This window comes from Quercus robur, chromosome 6 (genome assembly GCF_932294415.1).
Source record: "Quercus robur chromosome 6, dhQueRobu3.1, whole genome shotgun sequence".
NCBI lineage: Eukaryota > Viridiplantae > Streptophyta > Magnoliopsida > Fagales > Fagaceae > Quercus > Quercus robur.
This window is the reverse complement of record NC_065539.1, coordinates 20799629-20821400: the sequence shown is the minus strand read 5'-3', so window position 1 is coordinate 20821400 and position 21772 is coordinate 20799629. Positions and strand designations below refer to the sequence as shown.

At 43.5% G+C, this 21772-nt stretch overlaps 1 protein-coding gene across 1 annotated transcript; it reads left to right on the top strand.

The window, feature by feature from the left end:
* The first annotated feature begins 19234 nt into the window (after nt 1-19234).
* Nucleotides 19235-21449, top strand: LOC126733205 (thaumatin-like protein 1). Its single transcript, XM_050436416.1, has 3 exons — nt 19235-19680; nt 19884-20553; nt 21053-21449. Exons 1-3 carry the CDS (start codon nt 19605-19607, stop codon nt 21261-21263), a joined length of 957 nt encoding a protein of 318 aa, XP_050292373.1. The 5' UTR covers nt 19235-19604; the 3' UTR covers nt 21264-21449.
* The last annotated feature ends 323 nt before the right edge of the window (nt 21450-21772 follow it).

The window sequence follows — 21772 nt, the reverse complement described above, 5'->3', positions numbered from 1 at the left end:
TATTATACAAATCTTCAATTTATGACTAACTCCTTTGCACGAATCCTAGTACGTGACTAACTTTAGCAACTTGATTGATTGTTGTTGGCTGCAATGTTCTTCACTTCATAAACGATGAAGATCAGGAAATACTTGGTTACAAAACTCTAAGGCATATAAACGCAATAGCTTCACACAGAGTATATGAGTTTTAGGTCTCTGTTTCCATACTTGATGACTTTTAAAATAAGCCTTATATATGACTAGGATTGTGAGAAAAGAAACCCTAATCAAACAAGTCATCATGGGTCGAATTTCAGATCTGAAAATTCTGAAATCGTAGATCTCTATAAATTGAGTTTGTGTCGAACTTCTCCATTAATCCTTGATAGCAGTATCTATCAAGCTTGTGTCAAGACTTAATGAAATAACTTTTCTTCACTTGTTTCTTGGATCAATTTTCATGTCTTTAATGAAACCACTTGATATGTTTGAACAACATACTTCTTGATACATTAAACTCAACTTAAATCTGCCTAATTATATATAAAGTGTGTTTTGTCAAAGGATTAGGCAATTATATAAAAAATATGAACCTAACATATTTTTTTTATAGAAAATAAAAAGGGGGGTTGTGGTGCCCAGACCTGAGAGTAATGTTTTTAGGGACAAAGGACTTGGGCTCCCAATTTACTTGTTAGTGGGTTTCCTTGCACTCCTACATATAGTCGCCTCAAACACTGCCTTAACAGCCCAACCTCTTTTACTTTTATGATTTTAAGCCTAGTTCTCCCTTTCTTTCTACTTGCCCTCACCTTCCCTTTGTCTCCCTCTTCTTTCCTTTTAGAACCCCTCTTCTATTCATCCTCCCTCCCCTTTTAAAGTCTCTCCTTTGTGGGGTGGGGTGGGGGGGGGGGGGGGTTGTTCAAATTATTACTTTTTCATCATTTCCCACATAATCCCACTTTTGCCTAGAATCCCAAGAAAAAATCATTCATTCTGAAGATTCTCTTGAAACTTGTTCCAGACGCCAAACAGCGTTCAATAGCGAACTTCCCAAAGGCACTAACAGTACTTAGGGGCCGACCTAAATTTGACCATCCCCTCATTATTACTTTTTCATCATTTCCCACATAATCCCCACTTTTGCCTAGAATCCCAAGGAAAAATCATTCATTCTGAAGATTCTCTTAAAACTTGTTCCAGATGCCAAACAGCGTTCAATAGCGAACTTCCCAAAGGCACTAACAGTACTCGGGGGCCGACCTGAATTTGACCGTCCCCTCATTAGCCTCCCCCTGGCTTGTTAGTTGGTATTGGGCCTAACCTGGCCCGGACATAATAGGATTGTCCCATGCGTCAATCTTTGAACCCTTGCGCACTTGCCATTAGTCTGGGCCTATCCCTACAATATTGGACTAGTTTTTGTTCCTTGCAATAGCCTTTGTTACCCGAGCCAACCTTGGGCCTTTATTACATGGGTTGTTCCCGGGCACCCGGGCCCAAGCCCCTACAGAGGTCTTAATGCATTTTATCTTTGAAAAAATGCATAGAAAGTTAAAAAAAAAAAAAAATTAAAATAAATAAAAGTATTGCAAGTCCCATGCCAAAATAATGAATCAAGATGCTATAATTCTTCGTCTAAAAAATATAAGAGAGAGAGAGAGAGAGCTTAACAAGAAATGTTACAAGTCCAATGTGGAAAAATAAAGAATGATGTTATACTTTTTCCGCCATAAATAGAACACTTCTTCAAGTATATAAAATATAGAATCTACAGACTACCTTTTATTGGGCAGAGCATTTCCAAGTTAAATGAACATATGGCCTAAGAAATTAAACGTATTTCTCTATACTTTATTTCAAATTTTCTCTATCCAGAAAATTGTCCAAGAATAACAAAGAAAAAACAAAAAGGCCCTCATTACTCATTAGCCCTTTTTTTTTTATAACAAAAATAACTCATTAGCCTAAAGTCGAAACAATTCGGTAATTCTAGTCCCATATATATATTTTTCCTCTTAATTACCTAAATGATGCTATTTGATTTGAATGATGCTCTGGATGATTTATTTGAGAAGTGTGCTGTAGGGGGCGGTTTTTGGGGCTCAGACCCAACAGGCGGGTGGTTCTGGCCCAAAAGTCCCTCAACAATGAATTTGTAGAGAGTAGGATACAGAACTAGGTCTTTGACAGAGGAAACGTAGTTATGAACAAGCCATGCAACCAGTTGGACGTAGGGATATTCCTCCAAGCTTTTGGAATAACAGCCCCTGGGGCTGTATCTTCTGCTTTTTGTCTCTAACTCCTTTCTCTTTTTTCTATCTTTTTCTTCTTCCTGCTTGCGATCCCTTGGCCATGGGGATCTCCTTCTCTTATATAGCATCCTTCCTAAGATCACGACCCTACACTTGTTAATCATCTGGGCCTCTACTTGAGTGCCTGTCCCATAGGACATCCTCCCTCTTTTCTGTGAGTTGCACTGGCCAAGATAGTTTTGTGCTCCTGTCCTTTCCACATTAATGCGGCTGGAAAAGTAGCTCATTGGCATTTAATGCGGCAATCGTGGTTGCCCCCCTCCCAGAACGTCATGCACTGTTCCTTCGTATTGGATGACTTTTCGCCATGCATAGGGTGTGAATCGGACACACACTTGGCGAGTCCGAGGAGGTACTCCTCCTCGGACGCCCCTAAGCAGGCCCGGCCCAACATGGTTGGGCTGGGGTATCCTATGCCCATGCCCTTTCTTCTTGTCGTGGTTGGGCTTAGTATATGTACTATGGCCCAACGTCGACTGACGGATTTTACCCCCACAATAGCCCCTCAAAATTCCTGCCTTTTTTTTTCTAGGTCCAAGGAGAAAAGGCGGGATTTTGATACTCACTAGACAGTTAGTGGTGAATCACTGCTTCACACGTGTAGGGGGGGGGGGGAAGCATGCCTTCACGTGCCTCATTAATGTTGAGGGCATTTAATGACCCAGGGGAAAGTAACCGCAGCTTTCGAGGTTTTACACTCGTCCAATCCAACGGTTGAAGGCCGGATCTACGGTGGACAGCGTTTCACTCGCCTTAGACGTAAGTGCGTCTGTTCAACTTCTTCTGAGTATAATAGGTTTTGAGGGCGGTTGTCCCTCACTTTTGACGAGCATTCCAATATTTAGAACGTCTCAGAGCTTTCTCCTTCAGTCCATTCTCACTTCCGCTGCCATTCTCTGGAAGACTCCTTCGAGCTTCTTACCCGTAAGTGCGCGCTTCTTCTCCATTATTCTTCATTAATCATACTGCCTTCAAGTTGCTTTTAGGACTAGAGGGGATGGGTAGGCTTCAGAAAATGGTAGATTCTTCGGCCGGTATGGCGGGCTTCAGGGCGAAGTATCGTATCCCACCGGAGGTAGGTTTAGAGTACTGTCATCTGGAGGACACTTTGTTCAAGCGGAATACAGGGGAAGTCGCAATTCCAATGATAGCCTTCGTGGAAGGAGGAATGACTATTCCAATGGGGAGAATAACTAGGGATTACCTACGTGGTCATATATTGGCCCCCCATCAATGCACCGCTAATCTATTCCGGATCCTGGGGTGTGTCGAAACCCTGAACAATCAGATGAACCTCGACCTCTCATGGCATGACGTGGTTCATCTTTATGAATGCCATAGGCTCGGCGACTCGTACTATCTAAAGTCCAGGACTGACGAAGTGAGGTTGATATCCTGCCTTCCAAAGTCCAGCAAAGGCTTGAAGGACGACCATTTGATCGTCTCCGGACCATGGTATGACGGCCCTCACTGTCCGACTAGGGCGGGAACGCCAGGTGGGGTGTCGTAGTACTAGATTCCGTGGGGAGGATTTTAGTTTCAAGCTCCTCCCCCTCCTTTTTCTTTTATTTTAAACTTGTTGGTTTGGTTGCATGTCTCCTCGGACTAACATAAACCTTTTAACGGCCTTCGCAGACAAGGAGCGAACGTCCCCTCGGCTGAGTTTGGTCAATATCCCGGCCCTAAATTACCTCCTGAGGTCCGAGATCTTCGTTAGCGAGGATGGACAACTACGGTCGGCTCCTTTGATTTTGGACTTCACTCCACTCACTCGAGCCCAGGTAGAAGCCGGACAAGCTATAAGGGCTGGCAGTCCGAGGTTGGCACGCATTGACGTTTCCATACCAGGGTTTCTCGCCGCCACAGACTTGCCTCCTATTCAGTTACCTCCCCAACGTGCCTTTCCCCCAGTATTTATCCCAGAGGAGGAGGCTGACTCTTCACATTCATCCTTAGAGGATCAGATAGACCAGTTTCAATTTACTAAGGAAGGGGAGGCTTCGGTCAGGGTAGTAGAGCTCTCCGACTCTGACGCTGATTTAAACCGCGCCTCAACAGCTCCTGGTGCTGGTTTGGTCATCGCACAACCTGATATTAGCGAAGACACAGAAGAAGAAGAAGGAATGGATCTCCAGCCGAGGACTGGCCTTAGGGGTCTTCTATCTAACAGGTCCAAGGGGCAAACCTCCAAAGAAGTCTCGAAAGGACAGACCGTCCCCAAAGCTCCCGTTCCTCCTCCCCCTCCCTCATCGGATACAGCGCTGCAGCCTATGCCTAACTTAAGGCGAAAAAGGCCTGTAGAAGAGACGGAGGAGGGAGAAGTTGCCCGTGAGAAGGCTGGGCCTAAAAAGAAGGGCAAGGAAACGAAGGAGCCCCGAGAGAAAAGGACCAGGTCCACTGAGAGCCGAGACGAGGCGGCCATTCCGAGGGTACCACGAACGTGGTCTCCTCGGATCGAGTTAGACGGCGCTCCAGTCCTCTAGGATGCGACCCTATGGGAATCCCAGCGAGAGCAGGCTTCGTTCTTGGCTGAGGCGCTACAGCAACCTCTTCTCCTGCCCCGTGACATGGAGGGTCTCAGGAAGATTCGTCAGCCAGAACTTTTCATGTCACTGAAGAGGGATATGGCCGTGGTAAGTGGAATCTTCTATCTTGTCTTTGTACTGAGTACCCTCTTATCGTCTTGTTTGATATCGTCTTCATTTCCGTCCGCGCGCAGGTCACTCAACAAATTTATATTGCTGAGGAGTGGGCCAAGAAGGCCCGTGAGGATATGCATAAGGAGGCTCAGTCCCGTTCTGCAGCTGAGAGGGCCGCTGGCGATCTCAAACGAGATTTTGATCATCAGGGTAATGAGCTAAAAGAGGTGAAGAAGGCCAATGCGAGTGCAGAGGCTGGCCTGAAAAATGCTGAAAAGCAAGCTGACGAGTTGCGCAAGTAGCTCCGTCACTCTGAGGAGAGACTGGCCGAGGAGCAACAGGCGGTTTCGGAGCTTAAAGCTGAGCTTGCAAGGACCAAGGAGGAAGCTCGCTTGTCCAGGGAGGTTGCCGAGAAGGCTGTGGCGGTTTCGTATGAACGTGGAGTTCACGATACTGAGGAGAGACTGGCCGAGGAAGTCGCCACCGTCTGCAGGGAATACGTCACCTCGACCTGGGGAGTGGCCATGGATCGGGCAGCCGTCCCCGCAGATTCTGATCTCAGGAAAGCTGAGAACATCTTTTTCCCTGCGGAAATACGTGAGATTCCTGGCGAGGTCGCCTCCACTGAGCCTCTTCCAGCAGATTCCTCCGTTCCCGAGACTGGGGGCACGGAGCAAGCTACGCAGGGCCAGTCACCTGAGGACAGTCTTCGCATCAGCGAGATCCTTGCCCAGGCCTAGGAGATCGCCCCGGAGAACCCAGCAGCGAATGATCAGTCTGCCCCGACTCAGGGCCCTTAAGGACGTAGTATAGGAATTCGTCTGTTTTGCTTTTTGTACCTCGTTTTGTTTGATCCTTGCTAATGTTTCTGAATTGAGTTACTTTGAACATTATATGACAAAAGTTATTTCATTTCATATATCGCTGCTTTATTCTATTTTGTTTTCATCACGAATGGATATTGGTTTTGCCATTTTACTGCTGAAAGTCAAGCAATAATGAATGAATACGTTAGAATGGTCGATACTTTATAATTGGGCAAAAACGATTACAATGCTGACTTCTCCCAAGTCCGGGGTTAAGAATCCGCGTAGCACTTAGGCTCCCTTTAACGCTTATTGAGAATCGCACAATGGTTAATTTCCCCCAAGTCTGTGGTCCGAGAAGCCATGCAGGACTTGGGTTCTGTTTAACACTTAATGAGAATCGTTGCGTGGTTAATTTCCCCCAAGTCTGTGGTCCGAGGAGCCATGCAGGACTTGGGTTCTGTTTAACACTTATTGAGAATCGTTGCGTGATTAATTTCCCCCAAGTCTGTGGTCCGAGGAGCCATGCAGGACTTGGGTTCTGTTTAACACTTAATGAGATTCGTTGCGTGGTTAATTTCCCCCAAGTCTGTGGTCCGAGGAGCCATGCAGGACTTGGGTTCTGTTTAACACTTAATGAGATTCGTTGCGTGGTTAATTTCCCCCAAGTCTGTGGTCCGAGGAACCATGCAGGACTTGAGTTCTGTTTAACACTTATCGAGAATTGTGGCGTGGTTAATTTCCCCCAAGTCTGTGGTCCGAGGAGCCATGCAGGACTTGGGTTCTGTTTAACACTTAATGAGATTCGTTGCGTGGTTAATTTCCCCCAAGTCTGTGGTCCAAGGAGCCATGCAGGACTTGAGTTCTGTTTAACACTTATCGAGAATCGTGGCGTGGTTAATTTCCCCCAAGTCTGTGGTCCGAGGAGCCATGCAGGACTTGGGTTCTGTTTAACACTTAATGAGATTCGTTGCGTGGTTAATTTCCCCCAAGTCTGTGGTCCGAGGAGCCATGCAGGACTTGACTTCTGTTTAACACTTATCGAGAATCGTGGCGTGGTTAATTTCCCCCAAGTCTGTGGTCCGAGGAGCCATGCAGGACTTGGGTTCTGTTTAACACTTAATGAGATTCGTTGCGTGGTTAATTTCCCCCAAGTCTGTGGTCCGAGGAGCCATGCAGGACTTGAGTTCTGTTTAACACTTATCGAAAATCGTGGCGTGGTTAATTTCCCCCCAAGTCTGTGGTCCGAGGAGCCATGCAGGACTTGGGTTCTGTTTAACACTTAATGAGATTCGTTGCGTGGTTAATTTCCCCCAAGTCTGTGGTCCGAGGAGCCATGCAGGACTTGGGTTCTGTTTAACACTTATCCCAAATAATTGTACAGTAAAACGGTATCAAGTATAGTGTTTTTCATTAATAAAAGTACATTTTCAGGTTATTTACATTCCACGGACGTGGCACTACACGTTCGTCCAAGTCTTCCAAAAAGTACGCTCCAATGCCAGCCACTGATGTGATACGATATGGGCCCTCCCAGTTTGGTCCAAGCTTCCCCCATGCAGGGTTCCTCGCGTTGCCCAGGACTTTCCTCAGCACTAGGTCCCCGGGCGTCAAGGGTCTCGACTTCACCTTGGCGTCATAGCCCTGCTTGAGCTTTTGTTGATATTGAGCTAGATGCACCATCGCGCATTCCCTTCTCTTTTCGAGGAGGTCCAGGCTTTTTTCTAGAAGCCCGTTGTTAGCAATGGGGTCGAATGTAGCGGTCCTCTGGGAGGGAAAGTTTATCTCTAATGGGATGACGGCTTCGGCCCCGTAGGTCAACGAAAAGGGGGTTTCTCTCGTGGATCGGCGGGGCGTGGTGCGGTACGTCCACAAGACATGGGCGAGTTCTTCAACCCACCTCCCTTTCGCGTCGTCCAACCTCCTCTTCAGCCCATTCACTATGGTTTTGTTGATGGCCTCTGCTTGTTCGTTACTCTGCGAGTAGGCTGGTGTAGAGTACCTGTTGACAATCCCCAGTTCACTGCAATATTCCCTAAAGGCCTTGCTATCAAATTGGAGGTCATTGTCCGAGATTAGGGTGTGTGGGGTACCGAACCGGGTGACGATATTTTTCCAGATAAACTTCTTAACATCAACATCCCTAATGTTTGCCAGCGCTTCAGCCTCGACCCATTTCGTGAAGTAATCGGTGCCGACGAGAAGAAACTTCTTGTTCCCGACAGCTTTAGGGAACGGACCTATTATGTCTAGGCCCCATTGTGCGAATGGCCAAGGGCTGGACAATGGGTTAAGTACCCCACCCGGCTGATGTATATTCGGAGCGAACCTTTGGCATTGGTCACACTTCTTCACATATTCCAGAGCCTCCTTTTGCATGCTCGGCCACCAGTAACCCAGCATCATAGCCCTGTGGGAGAGGGACCGGCCCCCCGTATGGCTTCCGCAAATCCCCTCGTGCAACTCCTCTAGAATGAGTTCAGTAGCCCCTGGGTGCACACACAGCAAGTATGGCCCTGAGAATGAACGTCTATAAAGCTTGGAGTCCTCGGACAACCAGAATCGAGGAGCTCTCCTCCTGATTTTGTCAGCCTCGACTTTGTCGTCCAGTAAGGAGTCGTACTTCAAGAACCGGACAAGAGGGTCCATCCAGCTTGGTCCTTCACCGACGTTGTGTACCCTAATACCGTTAGCCTCCTCTTCCGTGGGGCGGCAGAGGTCCTCGACCAAAATAACCCGCGGAAGGGGCTGAGCCGAGGAGGTGGCCAGTGTTGCCAGAGAATCGGCGTGGGTATTCCCGCTTCTGGGTATATGCGTTAAACGGAAGTCGTCGAAGTGGGCTTGTAGGCGTTTAGCTCGGGCAAGGTACCGTTGCATTCTTTCATCTTTCGCCTCCAATTCCCTGCTTACTTGCCCCACTATGAGTCTCGAATCCGAGAATATGCTCGCGCATTTCCCACCCAACCTCCGAATCATGGACATCCCCTCCAGCAGTGCCTCATACTCGGCTTCGTTATTCGTTGCTGGGAATCCCAGTCTCAACGACTTTTCCAAGATTATACCTTCGGGAGAGATTAGAATGAGCCCCACTCCGGAGCCCTTTTGGTTTGCTGCACCATCGATGTATGCTCTCCACTTATCGTGTTCTTGCAGAGAAATCGCGCTGACTAACCTCCTATCGTCACTCGGTGATCCCAACACTTCCACCCCTTCCAAGGTAGGCTCCGCAAATTCAGCTACCAGATCGGCAAGGACTTGACCTTTTATGGCGGTGCGTGGCATGTATCTAATGTCAAAGGCGCTCAAGATGGTTCCCCATTTGGCTATTCTCCCCGTGTAGTCGGCGCTACGGAGGACTGATTTCAATGGAAGTTGGGTTAGCACCACCACTGTATGTGCCTAAAAATAGTGGGGAAGCTTCTTTGTAGCTTGCACGACAGCCAATATTGCCTTTTCGAGGGGGAGGTACCGGGTCTCTGCCTCCTGTAGCGACTTGCTTACGTAATACACGGGCTGCTGCGTGCCGTTGTCCTCTCGGATTAGTACTAGGCTCACCGCATGATCGATGACAGCGATGTATGCATACAGCACCTCATCGGCCTCGGGACTGGACATGATTGGAGGTCGGGCGAGGTATTCCTTGAGCTGTTGGAATGCTAAATCACACTCTTCAGTCCACTCGAAACCCTTCCACTTGTGCAATAGGAGGAAAAAAGGTCTGCATCTGTCCGCTGAGCGAGAGATGAAACGATTTAAAGCTGCTATCATGCCGGTAAGCTTCTGGACATCTTTGGGATTCCGAGGAGGCTGCATACTATGAATGTCCCTTATTTGGTCAGGGTTGACCTCGATTCCCCGGTGGGTTACCATGTAGCCAAGGAATTTCCCCGATCCCACTCCAAATGAGCACTTGGATGCATTCAGTCGCAGCTTGTACCTTCTCAGGATTTGAAACACTTCGTCGAGGTCCCTAATGTGGTTGGTCACCAATTTACTCTTTACTACCATATCGTCTATATACACCTCGACAGTTTTTCCCATCTATTGCTCAAACATCCTAGTCATCATCCTTTGATAGGTCGACCCGGCATTCTTCAGGCCAAAAGGCATCACCTTGTAATGATAGTTGCCAATTGGGGTGACAAAAGCAGTTTTTTCCTGGTCTTCGGTGGCCAAGGATATCTGATGGTAGCCCTGGAAAGCGTCCAAAAAACTCATTCGGGGGTGCCCGACAGTTGCGTCAACCAGTCGGTCTATCCGTGGCATCGGGAAAGGATCCTTTGGGCAGGCCTTGTTTAAGTCCGTGAAGTCCACGCAGACCCGCCATTTCCTGCTCTTCTTCTTCACCACGACTGTGTTCGCCAACCATTCTGGGTAGAATACTTCCTTGATAGCCCCAGCTCTCTTCAACTTTGCGACTTCCTCTCTCACAGCGTCCGCATGCTCCTTTGACGGGCGCCGGGGAGGCTGCTTCTTTGGGGTAATAGCCGGATTAACGTTAAGGTGATGGCGTATTAGGTCTGAGTCAACCCCAGGGACTTCGTAAGGATCCCAGGCGAACACGTCCTCATTTCGTCGTAGAAAATTAATTAGCGCCAACTTCTCCTGTGCTGGTAATTCCGAGCCAATCTGGAAAAATCTCTCGGGGTCTGATCCGACGAGCACTTTCTCCAGCTCTTCACAGCTCACCTCCATGGCCGGTCCTTCATTACCCGTAGCTAGGACCGGGGTCCTTAATTGCTATAAGCTATTCCCGGCTGAAGTAGAAGGTCCGCTGCTTAATTGTCGAGCAATTGCCGATACCATGCATTGCCTGGCCATTCCTTGGTCCCCTACTATCTCTTTGATTCGGCCCTCTGACGGATATTTCACTTTCTGGTGCAGGGTAGACGACACAGCCCCTAGTGCATGAAGCCATGGCCGTGCCACAATAGCTGTGTAGGGTGAGTATGCGTCCACCACGATGAAGTCCACTTCCACTACTTCTGTGTCTGTTTGCACAGGCAACCTAATCATGCCTTTCGGGATGACGATTTTTCCCTCAAAGCTAAGCAGGGGTGAATCGTATGGCGACAGGTCTTCCTGCTTCAAATTCATCCCCTTATACAAGTCTGGGTACATCACCTCCACGGCGCTACCCTGATCAACTAACACCCTCTTCACGTCATAACCTCCTATTCTGAGCATCACGACTAGGGCATCCTCATGGGGTTGAATAGTTCCCTCCTTGTCCTCCTCCGTGAACCCAATTAATGGCAGGGCCCTCCCTCTGGCTCTCTTGGATCCCCTTTCGCCTGGCTCTGTCGGGAACCTACCCACTGACATTACCCTGAACGGGCCGGAACCGGTTCTCCCAGGTGCGGCAAGGATGACATTTATCGTGCCTATGGGTGGCCTCAAGGCGCTTTGCCTGGTATCGACATTTGACTGCTCAGGGCGATGCAACAGATGCCTTAGCTTTCCTTCTCGGACAAGTCGATCCAAATAGTTTTTCAGGTTCCTACATTCGTCAGTGACGTGACCAGGCTCTTGGTGATACGCACAATATAGATTCTGATTGCGTTTTGAGGGGTCGCCTGCCATCCTATTCGGCCATTGAAAAAAAGGTTCGTGCTTTATCTTCTCCAGGATCTCGTGCAATGGCTCTCGGAACACAGCGTGGACTACCTGAGCCCCTGTAGATCCCGATTGTTCCGTATAATCTCTTCTCGGCTTATTACTGCTACTGAAGCGGTCCGACCTGAAGTCCCTTCTCTCTTGAGGGATAAACTTCGCCTTTCCCTTCCCAGTCTGCTGGTCCTCTTCGACCCTTTTATACTTGTCTATCTTGTCCATGAGTTGTCGCACGCTGGTGACTGGCTTCCCAGTGAGAGACTTTCTCAAGCCATGCTCTGTCGGCAGGCCCCTTTTGAAGGTACTGATGGCAACGTCATCGTGGTTTCCTTCTACCTCGTTGTACATCTCCCAATATCTGTCCGAGTAGGCCTTCAGTGTTTCTCCTTCCCGCATGAATAAGGATAAAAGGGAATCGAGGGACCGAGGGATTCTAGTGCTGGTGATGAAGCAGGAACCAAAAGCCTGCGTCAACTGTTTAAAGGAGTCTATGGAATTTGGTGGGAGGGCATCAAACCATCTCATGGCCAAGGGTCCCAGGCTGGATGGAAACACCTTACACATTAACGCCTCGTCCCTAGAGTGGACGACCATCCTTTGGTTGAATTGGCTCACGTGCTCCACTGGGTCAGTTCGACCATTGTATAGGGTAAACGTTGGCTGATTAAACCGCCGAGGAAGCACCGCCCTCTCTATTCTACGGGTAAATGGCGACTGGGAGATTCGATCCAAGGCCTTGCTCATGGCGTCATTGACCAAGCCTTGGTAAGGTGGGCTTTTGCGACCGCGTTTGTAAGGCCGCTCTTCCTCATAGGAGAACGTCTCGCTCGGAGGGGTTCTCGTCCTTCGTCTGTATTCATCATCCTCACCACTGCTACTATCCGAAATGGGCGAAGGATGTTTTTGCTGGGCTCGACGCAGCTTTTTCTTCAAATCATCAATCTCTTGCTGTAGAGCCTTCCGCTCGTTGTGCTGGTGGGACGCGTGATCTTTCCCTTTCGAGCGACTTCTACTCGTGTGAGAGGTGTTCACACTGCCCTCTCGTTGATTATCTTGGTCCTTCGCTCGTTCAAGGTTTACAAAGTTGTCCTGTCATTGAGATTCTGCACGTCCGGTTTGGCGCGGACCTGATCCTTCCATCCCTTACTGTTTCACTTGTCGAGACACAAGTTCTCCCCACAGACGGTGCCAATTGTAGGGGGCGGTTTTTGGGGCCCAGGCCCAACAGGCGGGTGGTTCTGGCCCAAAAGTCCCTCAACAATGAATTTGTAGAGAGTAGGATACAGAACTAGGTCTTTGACAGAGGAAACGTAGTTATGAACAAGCCATGCAACCAGTTGGACGTAGGGATATTCCTCCAAGCTTTTGGAATAACAGCCCCTAGGGCTGTATCTTCTGCTTTTTGTCTCTAACTCCTTTCTCTTTTTTCTATCTTTTTCTTCTTCTTGCTTGCGATCCCTTGGCCATGGGGATCTCCTTCTCTTATATAGCATCCTTCCTAAGATCACGACCCTACACTTGTTAATCATTTGGGCCTCTACTTGAGTGCCTGTCCCATAGGACATCCTCCGTCTTTTCTGTGAGTTGCACTGGCCAAGATAGTTCTGTGCTCCTGTCCTTTCCACATTAATGCGGCTGGAAAAGTAGCTCCTTGGCATTTAATGCGGCAATCGTGGTTGCCCCCCTCCCAGAACGTCATGCACTGTTCCTTCGTATTGGATGACTTTTCGCCATGCATAGGGTGTGAATCGGACACACACTTGGCGAGTCCGAGGAGGTACTCCTCCTCGGACGCCCCTAAGCAGGCCCAGCCCAACATGGTTGGGCCGGGGTATCCTATGCCCATGCCCTTTCTTCTTGTCGTGGTTGGGCTTAGTATATGTACTATGGCCCAACGTCGACTGACGAATTTTACCCCCACATGTGCTTTCATTTTTACGTATGATTTCCTTCTTACTAGTCTGAGATATTTATTAATTTTCTTTAAAACAAAGTTTGGCTATAAATTTTGTTGTTTTGTTGTAACCTAAGGCTACAACTTTATTCAATATATTTTTATTGAATTTGAATTTTTACAAAGCCACCATTGGATTACATTATCTTTTTATATCCATCATGTTTGCAAATTTTTCAGGAGATTAAAGATTAATAACTATGCTATCAATCAATTGTTTAAATTGCAAGTTTTTGTAATCCAAAATAATACTTTTTTTATGAACATATGGTAAATAACATCTAATTGGCACAAAATATGGCATGTTCGTGTTAAGAGCGTAAAAAACATATAACCCAACTATTATATTTTCAAAATATGTATAAATGTTAATTTTTTTAAAAAGAAGTTGTAGTCTTAGACTACAAATAAGTTTGTGGCCAAATTTTGTCATTTTCTTTATAACATGCTCAATACGACTCTTAAATGGTTATAATCATGCATGTGTGAATAATGCCTTGATGTGCTTTAAAGAGTAGCTCCATCCATAATTTTTTATGCTCTATGATAACATGTTTGAATAGTTGTAATTACGTATATATATGTAGATCTAATTTTCTCTTGAATAATCAAATGTTGCATAGATGATATATTTTAAAGGATCATTTCATGCTAGGCCAATTCTTTGATGAGAAATTTTCTTAACCATGCTTCATAACCTGTCCTTGTTAATCTTTGATAATTATGAATATCCATAGATGGGTTAAACCATAATTAAATGGGTATGACTTGAACAATTGAATTTGGAAATTACTTTCCTATGAATGTGATTATCTTTGATGTTTACTTTTATAGATTTATACACTAACTCTCTGGTTTTTTTTTTTTTGGTTGAGAAAGTACTAACTCTCTAGTTAATGGTGTGAAATCCATTTAAGCCACACATTAACATGGTTTAATCCCCCCCCCCCCCCCAAAAAAAAGGCTTAATCTTTAAAAGTACATTAAATTTAAATAAAAAAAAAATTATAAGTGGTATTATCAAAGTTTTTTTCTAAACTAGTCTATGCCTCATTGAAAAAAAATCATATTTCAAGAAACAATGGTTTTGGCACTCTTTCTAAGAAATTGTACACCGTATAGGACAGACGCATATGAAATTTTTTTGATCCATGGGGTTCCTTTCCAAAAATCAATGGAAACACTTTTCCTAAAGAAAAAAAAAATACTTTTATGTTAAAAGTGCTGTAAATCAAATCATAAATTTTAGGCAAAAACGCAAAACTGACCCTCTAACTTTTAGTTTTTTTTTTTTTTCTCAATCCTTTAACTTTCAGTTTTGTCACTTCATTCCTCTAACTTTCAATTTTTGTCAATGCAGGACTCCATTAGAACTCAATTAGGGGCTACCGTTAATTGAGCCAAAATAACGTCGTTTTGGCTTTTTAAAAAAATAAAAAATAAATTTTGGAATTTAAAGAAAAAAAAATATGTAAAAAAAAAAAGAAACCGATTCAGAATTCCATCACCGAGCTCCAATGACAGTGCATAATATTAGGAAAAAGGGAGGAAAAAAGGACAGATCGAGATTTCTTTTAAACAAAAGCACTTACTAGAAGAAAGCCTTAAACATTTTTAATTTTCCAACCCACAATATAAATCCTTAAATACTCCAACAGAAACCCATCTAAAAGAAGAGGTAGAAAACTGAATACTATATTCAACAGAAGATTGAAAGACAATAATAAATTACAAAAACAAATGTTATTTTTCAGAATCTACAATCATAAAGAAATGAGCTACAAGGTTTCACAATGAACAATATGGAACCAAGTACAAATAGGGATACGAAAACAAGGTACCGCTTCAGGTGATGGAGTTTTGAATCGGTTTCTTTGTTTTGATTTCAGGGGAAGGGGGAACGACCCTTAATTTTTTTTTTCTTTTTCTTTTCTTTTTTTTTATAGATTTTTCTTTTTTTTTTCTTTAAATTCCAAAATTTATTATAATAATAATAATAAAATAAAAAAGAGCCAAAACGATGTCATTTTGGCTCAATTAACAGCAACCCCTAACTGAGTTCTAAAAGAATCCTGTATTGACAAAAATTGAAAGTTAGAGGCTTGAAATGAAAAAAGAAACTGAAAGTTAAAAGGTCAGTTTTGCATATTTGCCTAAATTTTACAATTGTGTAAAAATGAGTTACAATTACAGTATGGACATCGTGACATGTCTAATACCTTATCTACTCACAACCAAAATTTCCTACTCATGTTTTCTTATTTGAAATTTTTTTTTTTTTTTTTTTTTGAAATCATAGTTTGGGTTGGAACCATTCATTCTTCTTTAACCTAAATTTGAAAATAAAATCACGTAGATATAAGTGCCCAATTAAGGTGGATGCTAGATGTGAACTTTGCTGCCAATAGCCTGAGACTATGGGCCATAGTCTGTGGGCATGTCCGTTTGCCCACAGAAGTGCAGCAACGAAGTAGATGATTTTTTCTTACTCTTCCAGCAGATGAGAAATAAGTTGAGCAAGTTGGAACTTGGGAAGTGGGCAGTCACGGCCTGGGCCATCTGGAATGCTAGGAACAAATTTTACTTTCAACAAATTCAAACTCATCCCAGGGTGATTCTTGAAGGAGCAAACGGGCTATTAGAGGAGTATCAACGTCTGATGGCAGCACAGTCACTAGCTCAATGAGATATCGTAGTACAGTTTCTTCAGCCTATGTAGTCTCTGTTTTCATTTTTTCCTAGTTTACGTGGGTAGCACAGCAGCACTATATCTGCTAGTGTTTCCCCAAGTCAGAGTTTTGGCTCTGTTTCACTTGTATCTGTTGGTTCTATTTTAATAAAGTTTTTTATCATTTCAATTATTTTTTTTAAAAAAATTTAAAAATTAAAAATTAAAAAAAAAAAAAACTTAAAAATCCAATAATTGGTAGCAACTACCTGAGGAGGGAATGGAAAGGAATGAAAAGAATCATTTTAGAATATTTTTCTCTTCTCTTATTAGGGAGTTTTAACAGACTTTCTATTCCCTTATTTGGGAGTTTAAGTAGGAGGGAATGAAATGAATAGGAGGGAACACTCATTCCTCTCTATTCCCTTAAAATCTCAAATTTTCATTCCCTACAAAATTGGAAGGAATGGAAGGAAATAGAATTAGATTTAATGATTTTTTTACTAAAACTTCCGAAATACCCCTGTATATTCAATTCTTTATTTTAAAATAGGGGTCTAATAGTAATATTGTCATAAAATGATTCCATTCTATTCTCTCCATGTTGCTCCCAAACAAAATTACTTACATTCCATTCATTTTCATTCCTTTCCATTCCTTTATTTTAAAACATCCAATCAAGGTTACTTAATTTCATTGGATTCTAGGAGTGAAGGAAGTGGTTCGGTTTGAATCATATCTGGGTTTGCCTACCTTAGTTGGAAGGGCAAAATACCATACTTTTTCTTTTATTAAAGATAGGGTGTGGAAAAAATTACAGGGGTGGAAGGGGATGATGCTTTCTAGAGCTGGGAAAGAAGTTCTCATTAAGGCAGTTGCTCAGTCTATTCCAACGTATACAATGAGTGTGTTTCAGCTTCCAGGGAAATTATGTGAGGAGTTGGATGGCTTATGTGCTAGATTTTGGTGGGGCCAGGTAGGGAATGAACGGAAAATTCATTGGAAAAGCTGGGATAAACTGACATTGTCAAAGAAGGATGGTGGAATGGGGTTTCAGGACCTTAGAGCGTTTAATTTAGCTATGTTGGCCAAGCAGGGGTGGAGATTATTAACTGATACAACTTCTCTAGTCTATCAATACTTTAAAGCAAGGTACTTCCCTAGAACCTCAGTACTTGAGGCTTCAGAATCACCTAACTGTTCTTTTGTGTGGAGGAGTTTAGTGGCGGCCTTACCTATTTTGAGATTGGGACATTGTTGGCGAGTGGGTGATGGACTTTCTATTAATGTCTATCGGGATAGGTGGATTCCTGAGTATCCTACTAATAAGCCCTTTTTGTCGGTAAGGGATGATGAAGAGGAAGATTGGGTGTCAAGGTTGATTAACCAAGACCTCCATGTATGGCGACGAGATTTTATTATGGCTTATTTCAATCGAGATGAGGGGGAAGCTATTTGCAATATACCTTTAAGTCGAAGGCAAGTATCTGACTCTATTTTTTGGAAGCATAATAAGGATGGTATTTTCACAATGAAGTCAGCCTATAAGGTTGCCAAAGCTCAATTGTGGAAGTTGGATTGGGCTGAATCATCATCAAGCAATGGTGGTAGTCCGATGTGGGCTGCTATATGGAAGCTTCGGATCCCCAATAAGATTAAGGTGTTTGGGTGGAGGGCGTGTCATGATATTCTTCCTACTAGAAGGAACCTCAAGAAGAAACGGGTGTTAATGGATGATGTGTGTTCGTTATGTGGTCTATTCCAAGAATCAGCTATCCATGCTTTATGGGAATGCTCAGTAGCGCAGGATGTATGGTATGGGAGTGTAAGGGCATTGCAGAAGTGTGGTACGGGTCAGATTGATGTTGTTGCTTTATTGGAGTATTTGCTAGATCGGCTAGACAGAACAGAGGTGGAATTGTGGTTGGTGCAGGCATGGTTGATTTGGAACCAGCGGAATAGAGTTGTGCATGGTGGCAAATTAATTGATCCGGGCTGCTTGAATAGGCGTGCATCTGAATTGCTTGAGGAGTTTCAGCAAGCACAGGTGAGTCTACAGGCGGCTGTGGAAGTTGGAGCGACTCAGCAGGCGGTACAGAATGATGGAACGCGCTGGATACCCCCACCACATAATGTGTACAAGCTCAACTATGACGCTGCAGTGTTTAAGGACTCTGCTAGCTCTAGCTTCGGTGCAGTGATCAGGAATTTTTCTGGAGAAGTTATGGCGGCAATGACAGTTAAAGGTCCGGCGGTACAGGGAAGTGATTTGGCTGAACTACTTGCATGTCGCAAGGCGCTGGAATTCGTTATTGAAGCTGGTTTCACGAGGCTTGTCGTGGAAGGGGACAATGTTAATGCTACAAGGTGGATTGCATCAGGTACGGAGAACCAGTCAGCCATTGGCCACGTTGTTGGAGACATCCGGCACCTGGCAGGAGCTTTGGAATGGACGTCTATGAGCTGCACTAAAAGAAATGGTAATCAGGTAGCACATGAGCTTGCTAGGTATGCCCAAAAGGTGAATGTTGACTTATTTTGGATGGAAGAGGTTCCATCAGTTGTTGTTGAGTATGTAAACATTGATGCATCTTTGATTTAATGAAAGTATGTTTTCAGTTTCAAAAAAAAAGAAAAAAAATTTCATTCTATTCCATTCTTTTACATTTCATTCCATTCTTTTCCTTACTTAAATACATTCCTTTTCATTTTCTTATAATCATTTTATTCACTTCCCTTATGAACTCCCAAGCAGAGCCTAAAACACAAATTTATCATATTCTAGTAAGCAAAACCCTAAATTAGTACAAAATGGATATTTGTGAAAAGAAAAATAAATAATAAAAAGATAAATCCCATCAAATAAATAATAAGGTACTCATCACACACTCGTCGGCAAGGCCTCCAAAAAGGGTTAAGGGAAGGGTCGAAATCCGACGTCAATGACACAATAGGGACGGGGAGAACCCACAGTACTTAGAGTACGACAGGACTAATTAATCAAATAGGCGAGACACATTTTTGTCATCCCTCTCAACTGGGTGATTTTGTTTTAGCCACTTGCACGCTAAGTTGAAGCTTTATTGATATATTTTTTTAAGCCATTTTACACTTTTACACTAAGTCGAAGCTTCATTAGCACTTAAGGTGCAAGTATACGAGAGAGCCTTCAATTCTTTGTCTTTTTCTAACAGTGACAGTTTCTCCTTTAGCTCCCTTTGTTGTTTATGCCAACTCTTTTATAAATAGGAATGTAGAGCAATTAAATAGAACTCCCCACCACTACTCCCTCAGCCTCCTTCTATCCACTCTTTTTTTTCTTTTTTTTTCTAAGTGAAAGAGAGTGACAAAAAATAATAGTGGTAGCTCCTTCCATCCACTCTTTTCCAAAGAGAAAGATGAGAGTAACAAAATAAGTAGTTGCCACTTTGTTTATGGGTGGTCACTCCCCATATCTTCTCCATTCCTCCTCTCACTGCCATCTATCACAGCAAAAAGCCTTGCCTTGGCTACTGTTATTCTTAATTCTGTCTCTCTTAGTCTCAATTCAAACCCTTCTTTTTTACACATTGAGAATCCAAAATATCGAATCATATATTTGAAATTTGATAATATTATTCACTCTTTATGGAACTTTTCTTCTATTGCCATCATCATTCTTACACTATGATCCTCAGCCTTGCTATTCTCTTCATTTCCAAAGGTAAATTAATAAATAAAATTTCCCATTGATTTTAAACTCTGCCTCTTACATTTTTAACAAAAACAGTAAGACATAATATAAGTCCATAAATAATTCGGGAATCGGGAATATTGAACATCAAAATGTGTCTACTAATTGAGTTACAAGATTGTAGTGATGACTAATCTCATTAATATTGTTTTTCTCTGAATGTACTTTTACAGGGGCTTCAGGTGCTACATTCACGTTTGTGAACAAGTGTGACTACACAGTATGGCCAGGAATTCTATCAAGCGCAGGTAGTCCGAAGCTAGAGTCTACAGGTTTCCAGCTCACAAAATCCACCTCTCGTTCTTTCCAAGCCCCAACCGGCTGGTCTGGTCGCTTCTGGGGCCGTACTGGTTGCAATTTTGATGGCTCAAACCGCGGCTCCTGCGCCACTGGCGATTGTGGCTCAGGCACAATTGAGTGCAATGGAGCTGGAGCCACACCTCCAGCCACACTAGCCGAGTTCACGCTCGGGTCAGGCTCAGCTGACTTCTACGATGTGAGCCTCGTTGATGGTTATAACCTCCCAATGATCGTTGAAAGTAGTGGTGGATCAGGTACGTGCGCTTCCACTGGTTGCGTCAAGGACCTTAACCGTAATTGTCCTGCTGAGCTGAGAGTTGAGGGTGGACAAGCTTGTAATAGTGCGTGTGGGGCGTTTGGGACACCTGAGTACTGTTGCAACGGCGATTATAGCTCACCGGCAACTTGTAAACCTTCATTGTACTCGCAGATGTTCAAGAATGCTTGTCCCTTGTCTTACAGTTATGCTTATGATGATGCTACTAGTACCTTTACTTGTACCGGAGCAGATTATACAATCACATTTTGTTCTTCGCTTCCAAGGTAAAGTTGTCCTTAGTTTGAGTTTGCTATAAAACAGAGTTTAGATGCCTGCTGATCTTTGATTATAATCAAGCTGATCTTTGTTTTGTATGAAGAATTTAGAATTGGGGTTTCTGGAAACCTATTGCTTTTTTGGACAATTTGATTCTCTTATGTTGATATAATTGTATATTGATTCCTTTGCTGTGACAAACTATTATGAAAAAAAACTTATATACAATACTTTAATTACATTATATTGAGTTTCCCAATTATATTCAACACATAACTATATTGATCATTGAAATTCAAACATTGTTTTCTTTTTCAATGACAATTAAATCAAATACAACCATTTGTAGGAATTTAATGATGTCCTACACCTAAGTTATTATACCTAAGTTTTACCTGTCCATATTCATTAGTGTGGAATGTGTATTACACTTGTAATAATTTCTAATTTTGCCTGATGCTCATAAGTATCGTTGTAATTGAGAATTTGGAATTTGTTCTTGTGCAGTCTAAAATCTTCAAGAGATTCGCCCCCTACGATAGCAGGAACAACAACAGATGGGTCGGGGTCAGGACCAATTGAGCAGGCTGAATTGGCCACTACAGAATGGCTAGCCAATTTGGCCACAGGGGACGCAGCCAGAACTTGCCCTTCTCTAACTTTATCATATACATTGATTTTGGGGCTCTCTCTCATTCTGTCATTCTTACTTTTGTAGTCTTTTAATTAGAGACTGAAAGATCCAACACCACCATCAAAGATTGTGGTGACTTTAGGTATTGCCTTAGGCCTAAGGAAAGTTGACGAAATCCATATTTAAACCTCCCACTTTCTAAGTCCCCAATGTTTAAAGCCAATAGTAAATACTCCATTTATTAGTAAAGCGTAAAGCATTTCAATTTTCTTTGTATAGTGCTCATTTCTATGATTTTTGTGGTTTATGATAGAACTATTTCACACTTGTTAAAGTTACTAGTTGTGATTGATGGATACAGAATCTAACACCAATTTTATATGAATAAACATTATGCTTATTGTCCACTAATCGTAATTTATTAATTCAACAACTTGTGAAAAAAAGTTTGTGCTAATGGACTACTTTGAAAGATAAAGCAAATACTAGTAGATTCATGAAATCGAAAGAAACTACCACTTGGCTATTGAAGCTATTCTTTTTATTTAATTAACTGAATCAAATTTAGGAAAGTGAGCGTTTTTAATATACGA